Source organism: Martes martes, assembly GCF_963455335.1.
Source record: "Martes martes genome assembly, contig: SUPER_18_unloc_2, whole genome shotgun sequence".
Lineage (NCBI taxonomy): Eukaryota > Metazoa > Chordata > Mammalia > Carnivora > Mustelidae > Martes > Martes martes.
In genome coordinates, this window is record NW_027666703.1 from 332,576 (window position 1) to 340,739 (window position 8,164).

The 8,164-nt window shown below is 51.4% G+C and overlaps 1 protein-coding gene and 1 pseudogene across 4 annotated transcripts; one reads left to right on the forward strand and one right to left on the reverse strand.

The window, feature by feature from the left end:
* The first annotated feature begins 880 nt into the window (after nt 1-880).
* Nucleotides 881-3,486, forward strand: LOC308359875 (uncharacterized protein). 3 transcript variants are annotated; one of them, XR_013968479.1, is made up of 6 exons: nt 881-1,087; nt 1,633-1,817; nt 2,058-2,180; nt 2,740-2,854; nt 3,216-3,273; nt 3,352-3,482. XR_013968479.1 is itself a non-coding variant. In XM_080831726.1 (6 exons), the coding sequence occupies exons 1-6, from the start codon at nt 1,044-1,046 to the stop codon at nt 3,411-3,413; spliced, it is 405 nt and encodes a 134-aa protein (XP_080687852.1). In that variant the 5' UTR covers nt 881-1,043; the 3' UTR covers nt 3,414-3,486. The 3 variants fall into 3 exon arrangements, 1 of the variants encoding a protein (XP_080687852.1); XR_013968480.1 differs by having other exon boundaries at nt 2,095-2,180; XM_080831726.1 differs by having other exon boundaries at nt 1,633-1,694; nt 2,095-2,180; nt 3,374-3,486.
* Nucleotides 3,487-5,249: 1,763 nt separating this feature from the next.
* LOC308359881 (nuclear receptor subfamily 2 group F member 6-like) lies at nt 5,250-6,272 on the reverse strand (annotated as a pseudogene). Its single transcript has one exon. The product of its transcript is annotated as a nuclear receptor subfamily 2 group F member 6-like (transcript).
* Nucleotides 6,273-8,164: the final 1,892 nt, after the last annotated feature.

Below are 8,164 nucleotides of genomic sequence, written 5' to 3' on the forward strand. Positions count from 1 at the left end.
AGGGAAGCACCAGGAGAAAGAGGGAGTGAAGGGACAGACAATACGGGCAAGACCCTTTATTGTGGTTTCCATGGCAAGGGGCAGGTGAGTCCGGGTAAGCACGTTTAAGACTGCTTAGTTTGTGTCCTGTCAGTGGGTTCCGGGACACAGTGGTGTCTGTCTGGAGTAGTCTGTCCCTGCCCCTGGGGTGATCAGGGCAGGGGATAGTGGCCCAGAGTAAGAGTTTCTTACAAGAGGTGGTTGGGGGTAAAGGCTCCGAATTGGTTGCTTAACATGTGAAAGCTTTGCCGGTAGGCAAGCTGTTGAGCATCTCTAGGAACTAAGTAAGCCTGCTAGGGACAGTCCCTCCAAAGTCAGCAAGGCCTGAGATGTCAAAGCATTAAATACAGAAGGTAGAATCTATGGTGATTATACTTGCTATAAACAGAATTTGAATTAAGTCCGTGAAGGTTAGCCAACCGGTGCATCTTAGCAACATTAGAGATCATTCAGAACCTATGTTGTAGAGGCACAGATGGCAGTTGGCCTCCTTTTAATTTTGCCAGTGAAATTGTTTTAGTAAATTTTGGATTTCCTTTTTATTTTTTATTTTTTAGAGATTTTATGTATTCCTTTGAGAGAGAGAGAGAGAGCGAGCAAGTGTGACAGAGCAGGACCCAGGGGCAGCAGCAGGGAGAGGTAGAGGGAGAAGCAGACTGACTCCTTGCCCAGCAGGGAGCTTGATATGGGGCTCTATTCCAGGATCCCAGGATCAAGACCCGAGCTGAAGTCAGATGATTAACCATGTGAGCCACCCAGGTGCCCTTGTAAATGTTGGATTTACAGTTGGGTCAAATTCTGAACCTATGTTGAATTAGTCGTTGGGGGGGGGGGTCCCTACCTACTGTATTCAGTTTTCTCTCTTCCAGTCCTCCTTTGCTTGGGTTTGTGTCTTCCTGGATATACGTGTGGGGTGGGGGAGTGTCTTTTTGCCCTGCTCCTCTTTCTCGGTTTTTTCTTGCAGAGTGTCTCAAATCAGCATCATCAGCCTTGGAGCTTCTGTCATGGCGATGGTTGTATGGTTTCAAGTCTCCTGGCATAAGTCAAGGTGGGAATTGATCCCCTCAATGTGCCATTCTTACATTTCCCTGGGGTCCCGGCCTCCCTCCTTTCCACTCACAACACAGAGAGTCACCCCCAGGACTGTGCTTGGGGTGCGCTTTCCCCCATAGGATCTGGACGTCAGCATCATGCACTGGCCCAACACCCAGTCCCTGGAACTCAAGCCCACCAGTCAGCATGTCCTGCGGTTGCCAACCTCAGGGGGGAGCCTTGGAGACCAATACAGGCCACATGCAGGTCACATAGGTGACACTCCCCCCCCCCAAGATACAGTCAATTCTCATTCATTCTCACCTTGTTGGCAAGGATGGGACATTAGTTTGGAAATGGATGGCGACCTCCATTTGAGATAACAGTACATGAGCCGACTCACAAGCTGGCCAGCGATGGCCAGTTCCCTCCCAGATCGTGACTGTCACGTCTGAAGCCAGTTAATTAGCGAAGGAGCAGGTCAAGCTGACCCCCGTGTCCTCATTTAACACAGGGACACCCTGTTTGTGATGCCACTTGTTTTAATCACCTTCTCCTCAGGTCCCCGATGAGAGAGAGATACCTGCTCCAGACTTGTGGGGATGCCCTGACACCCGACACGTGTGAGTGACAACAGTTTACCAGTCACATATACTCACACTTCAGGGGAGGAGGATACCACACACCGTGCAGGACTGCACAGAGATCGCGCTTGAGAACAGAGAGAACCAGCAGGGCCTTGGAAGGCAAGACTTGCTTGAAACAAGAGGGTGTGGCAGGTCCTGGTTCCCATGGGAGGGTGTGAGTGGCTTGCTTGAAGAATTCAGTGGGCTTCTAGGGAACTGAACGCTGCTCCCCAAAAACCAATGGGCACTATGGCTAGTCCCTGTGATGAGAAGGGTGTTTGGTTACGAGATCGCCCCTCTGAGGGAAGAGGGAGAGGAGAACGTGCATGATGCCATTTGAGTCCCTCCTTGACCTTCCAGGTGTCAAGACAGCCCTTAATACGGAATCTTATTTCAGGCCTTATGCCGCAAGAGGGTATGACAGAGTCATTCTTCTTAGAGCTAATCATGGAATTTCACAGTGAAACAGTATACAGGATAAAGGTAAGTGGTATTGCTCTTTGCTAGCAATGAATATGTAGGCTCCACCATCAAACACATTCACAGTTACTCGTACAAAGAAACTACTTTTGGATAAATCTAACAGTGCCTGTCCAGACATCACATGCTGGAAGCTATTTAGCACTGATATAGGGAATCAAAGATATAAGTAAATGGAGAGATAGAGCATGTTCGTGATTTGGAAGACTAAGCATCGTAAAGATGTCAGTTGTTCCCAGATTGATAGAGAGATTTAATGCCATTGCTATCAAAATCCTGTCAGCTTCGTTCATTTTTATAGAGATAGACAAAAATATTCTAAAATGTATGTGGAAGGAGAAAGGAATTAGAGTAGTTTCAAAAACAATTTTGAAAATAATACTAATGTGGGAACACAGTCTCTGGAGTTTCAGAACTTAGTAGTAGTTATGATAAGGAAGCCTGTGTGGTATTTGCAGAAGGCCAGACACATAGAACAGAGCAGAGCAAAGAACCCAGAAATCGTCCCCACAAATATGCCCATCTGCGTTTTGAAAAGGGTGCTAAAGCAATTCTGTTCCAGAGAGCTGGATTTTGTACCGACTACAGCCATCTAAAGCTTGTGATGAACTCAGAGAGGCCAAACTCAGAAAACAGCAGCAGCAGAGGAGGACGGTGGTGTGACCGAGGCCTCCCAGGTGGGAATGGGAAAGGAGAGTGTGTGCCCAGGGTTGTGTGGGCGGGGCCCAGAGAGCTATCCAGTGATGCTTTCCGAAGGCCCAGGGAGTGGGGAAATTGTGCAGTCAGCGTGTGGGCACAGGCGCCAATGAGCGGGAAGGGTGTTAGGACGGCTGACGTGGGCAGGTCCCTGAGACGCCTCAGTCACTGAGCCTGGGGAGAAGCAGCCCCCCTTTTGCAGCCTTCTGTGAGGCTTGCTTCTGGCCTGGCGTCTCAGGATCCCGCAACCTTGCCCGGGTGGGCGCAGCACCTCAGAACCTCCAGACCCGTGGCCACTGGTCTGAGGACGCCCCTTTTCACCTCCTGTACTTCCTCCTCAAGGTCGATGCAGAGGACGAAGGAGCGAGCAGCCCTTGGGAAGATGCTTCTCTGCGCAGAGGTACCTGTAGGGCATGGTGTCAGGGCCCTGTGTCCCCGGGGGGCTGGGGCCTCGCCTGGAGGCGGGCCTGTGTCTCAGGAATACACTGGTTTGCCAAAAGGTCGCTGTCAGCTCGTGCGCCCCTAGTTTCGCACCTGTGAAGAGCCCAGAACGGGGCTTCCTTTATGGAGCTGCTAATTATGCGAGAGTGCGAATGCGGCCGAACCAGGCAGATGAGGTTTCAGCCTCGGGGCTCAAGTCCTGCTCGAAGACCGACTTGAAGCCAGTAAGTGTAGTGTTGATGGGGGAGAAGTTCCGTTCTCCCTCTTGAGTAGGTTACATTCCACTATGGGTTGTCAGGATCCCCACCGTGCACCTGCGATCAGGCCAGTCGGGGCGGGGGGAGGGGGTGTACCTGCGATCCGGCCAGTCGGGGTGGGTGTGTGTGTGTGTGTGTGTGTAGAGGGAATGGCCTTCCTTTTGGGTGGGTTGTGGGTATCAGTGATTGGAATACATGATAAATAGGACTGACAGGATGTGTGAGGGACTCCCCACCTGGTTGGAAAAGACAGGAAGGAAATAATGACCCGTGAAATTCATCATTACTGTTTTGCATTGAGTGCTGAGAAATACAGGGTGCCTTAGAGTTTGTAATTTCCTGAGTAATGTTTAAGCTGCGACCAGGAGGCTAAGAAATCAAGGCGGATGTGGGAAGGTGTTCAGTTAGAGCAGGGAAGGAGTGTGAACTGTTCAAGGAATTGAGAGAATGTCCTTGAAGCTGGGGCCACGTGGGGACTGTAGGGTGGGGAAAACCAAGGTTTGGGGTGAAGACTTGTACTTTTTGTAGAGTCTTGGAAACTAATCGTAGTGATTTAAAACATGGGGTCCAGACCCAAGCAGATCCTAGCTCTGCCTCTTACGGGCTGTGTTGCTAAAGCATTGGACGTCTCAGTTTCCCGATGGGAGAAATGGGATGGTAATAATCCCACTTCATAGATGATTATAAAAATGAAATGGTATTTAACATTAAGAAAACACTTAGCGCCATGTCTGACATGTAGTAGGTGTCAGTGGTGGTTGGTTCAAGAAATCAATAAATACGTAGATAAGTTTTGAAGACGTGGAGGCAGTCTGTGGTGACATTTGTGAACTTAAATGGACTCCACGCAACTTCATTTCTTCTCCAGCGTTCAGGTGCTGTTGACCACATGTGTCACAGTGTTGAATTAGAAATAATTTTTCTCAAATGGACAGTTATTTGTCCAGAGAATCTGCAGTGCCATTGAAATGATGAGAGGGAAATAAAATGCTTTTCAGTACCATGTCCCAATTAGGTGTATTTAAAATTTCCTGACACATTGATTTATTTAGTATTTGTTGGTAACCGTTTGTGCGAACTTACTTAAAGTAAATTGACTGTAGAGTAATTGAGACACAGAATAAGGACAGAGAAGTAGTATAAGTAGAGCGTGGCTTTTCTTGACTCTGTATGGGATAGGTTTTTTGTTCCGTTTTGTTTTTGTTTTCAGGTAGGAAACATCTTTATTATTGGCCTCGATTCATTCATCATATAGTGTCCAGTGGGGATTCCGTATCCAGACAATCTGCCTGGTGCATTACTACGCTGGCCCCTCTAGTCCAGAGGCCAGGCCGTCCCCCGAGGGAAGCCAACCCCACCGGCCCCAAAAGTTCATGCTTGGGGTGCTGAGCGCCAGGCTGTCCCAGGAATGGGCCCCTCGGTCTGTCACCCTCTATTCTGGCCAGGACTTCTGGGGAGGCCGAGGCTGGAGCCTGGACCAGCACTCTTTTTGGTTTTGTGATGTTTAAAAACAAAAACAAAAACAAAAAACAGAGGAGACAAACATTTCACCGTCTTAAAAAATAGGAGTCTGAGGAGAGAAGCCAAGGTCCTCCGCCTGGGAGCCCCGCATGAGGCCGAAGCATCCGTGTCCCTTGAGGTGTGCTGACCCAGCCATGGCGCGGCCGGCCCGGCGAAGTCACTGGCCAGAGCCGTAGGGCCAGTTGAAGGTACTTGCTGACAGCAGCATGTCTCGGATCAGCGTCTGGGTGGGCGTCTTGCCCACCAGGCGCATGAAGAACAGCGGGGAGGTGAGGGAGGCTGGGAGGGCGAGCAGGGCCGGGAGCCGCAGCCGCGGACGCCCAAAGCGCTGGGGCTGGGACGGGTACTGGGCCCGCACATACTCCTTGAGGGCCACCTCCGCCTTCTCCTGCAGGCTTTCCACGTGCTCTGGGTTGGAGAGGCCACAGGCGTCAGGCGTGAAGAGCGCGATGGCCTTGAGGCAGCCGAGTCGACCTGCAGGCGGCCCAGCTTGTGCACCTGCTCCTGGAAGGCGCGCACCTGGTCCGTGACGGCGCGGCGTGCAGGCCGGCGGTGGCAGCTCCGGGAAGAAGGGGGCATGGCGCGCCCACTCCACGGTGCTGAAGAGCAGCCGCGCCGCCAGCTGGCACACATTGTCGGTGCCCAGCACCGCCAAACGCGCCCGCACCAAAGCACCTGGACCCCGCGCGGTAGGGCTCGGCTCGCAGCAGCTGCGTGATCACCTCCGACACCGGCTGCCTTGGGAAGTGGTCTCCGCTGGTGGCTGCCAGCGCCAAGCGCGGGGTGCTGCCCGAGGAGGCTGCCACGGCGCCAGGCAACAAGTCGGGGATGCGGCCGCGCTGCACCGCCTCCTTCCTCGTGCCCACCCGGAAGCACTTTTTCAGGCGGCAGTATTGGCACAGGTGAAGCGGGTCGATCGGGCAGTCAGGGTTGGACCCGCCGGTGCAGCTGCGGTTGCTGTGGATGCTCCGCTTGAAGCAGCTCTTGCAGCCCTCGCAGGGGAAGACGCTGTAGTGCTTGCCGCCGGACATGTCCCCACACACCCTGCGGTCCACCTGCAGCCCGTACTGCTCTTCACCAGGCTCAGAGTCGCGGGCAGTGCCTGGGGGTGAGGCCCAGAAAGTCTCGGGGCCAGCGCTGCCTGAGCTACCTATCCCTCTTGTGGCCGCACCTTCCCTGCCTTGGCCTCAGGCAGGCCCCCAGCCTCACTCACCCTCTCCACCGCCCACCCTGGGAGCCGGCCTCGCGCTGCAGCTGGTTTTCTCTGGGATAGTTTTTGTAATTTCTCTGTTCTTCTCTCTCTCAATTTCCAATGCCTTCCTGTGTCTGCAGCCTAAACATTGTAGGGGAGTTTGGGTTTGGAATTGCAGAGACTAAATAGTTGTACCCAACCCAGTGCAAACCAGAAAAGCATGAAGGACTTTTGTGTCGGGTTTTTTTTTTTTTTGGTCTTTTTTTTTTTTTAAGATTTTATTCATTTGACAGTGAGAGATCACCAGTAGGCAGAGAGGCAGGCAGAGAGACGGGGAAGCAGGCTCCCTGCTGAGCAGAGAGCCCGATGCAGAGCTCCATCCCAGGACCCTGACACCATGACCCCAGCCGAAAGTAGAGGCCTTAAGCCACTGAGCCACCCAGGCGCCCCCTGTGGGGATTTTTTTTTTTAAAGATTTTATTTATTTCCTTGACAGAGATCACAAGTAGGCAGAGAGGCAGGCAGAGACAGAGAGGAGGAAGCAGGCTCTCTCTGAGCAGAGAGCCCGATGTGGGGCTCGATCCCAGGATCCTGAGATCATGACCTGAGCCAAAGGCAGAGGCTTTAATCCACTGAGGCACCCAGGTGCCCCACCTGTGGGGATTTTTTAAAGAAAAGACAGATGCTTACGTCCTACCCTAGACTCTCCGGGTCAGAGCCGTCTGGGATAGGCCCCAGGGTACAAGGACCAAGCATGTTTACCATCTAGATGTGTTTCATGAAAGCTTTTTTGGCGCTGGGCTTTCCATCATCTGAGAAAACATTCAGCAAGATTGGGAGAACCCATAAGCTAACGTTCGATGACATTTAGCAGGGCTCTGCCATTCGGGTTCTGGGATTTCATGATCTGCATGTTTGGTGGAATGTGTTACACCCTTAGCTCTTGTCAGAAAGTTATGCATTATGGTGCCTGGGTGTCTCAGTGGGTTAAAGCCTCTGCCTTCGGCTCTGGTCATGATCCCAGGGTCCTGGGATCGAGCCCCGCATTGGGCTCTCTGCTCAGCAGGGAGCCTGCTTCCTCCTCTTTTTCTGCCTGCCTCTCTGTCTATTTGTGATCTCTCTCTGTCTGTCAAATAAATAAATTAAATCTTAAAAAAATAAAATAAATTTAAAAATTTAAAAAGTTATGGACTGTTTTTTCTTTTGTTTTCCGTTGTTTATAGATTTTATGTATTTAACAGAGAACGAGCCAGAGAGCATAAGCAGGGGAACAGCAGAGGGAGAGGGAGAAGCAGGCTCCCCGCTGATTAGGGAGCCCCACCAGAGGCTGGATCCCAGGACCCTGAGATCATGACCTGAGCTGATACCAAGAGTCAGATGCTTAGCCAAACGGAGCCACCCAGGCACGCTTACAGGACCTGATGTCTTAGGAAAATAAATGGCAAGGCTAAAGAAAGAGAAGGGAGAAAGTGAGGCCTGTAATTAAAAGAGGCTCGTGAGACCTGTTAACCAATGGCAAGCTATGGGTCTTATTCTCACTCAGGATTTAATGAATACAGAGAGTCAAAATACTTACGAGATAATCAGATCAATTTGCACTGTGACTTGACATGTCATGATATTGAGAAATTATTTTGAAATGTTTAAAGAGTGATGATCGTTTTGTGGGTATATCTATGTGTGTGTCCATCAAGGGCAGTTTTGTTCCCTGGGGGATGTTTGGCAACGTCTAGGACATCTTCGGTGGTCAAAAGCAGGAGTGAGGAAGAGGCTCTCCGCATCTGGTGTGTGGAGACCAGGGGTGCTGCTAAGCATCGTAGTATGCTCAGGACAGGGCCCTCAGCAAAGAACGATGGGGCCCAAGATGTGGGGAATGTCAA

Coding starts and splice junctions, on each gene's coding strand:
- LOC308359875 (XM_080831726.1), top strand. CDS start 1,044: ATGGCGATGGTTGTATGGTTTCAAGTCTCCTGGCATAAGTCAAG. Junction 1,088..1,632: donor GTCTCCTGGCATAAGTCAAG/GTGGGAATTGAT, acceptor CCTTCTCCTCAG/GTCCCCGATGAGAGAGAGAT. Junction 3,274..3,373: donor AGATGCTTCTCTGCGCAGAG/GTACCTGTAGGG, acceptor GTTTGCCAAAAG/GTCGCTGTCAGCTCGTGCGC.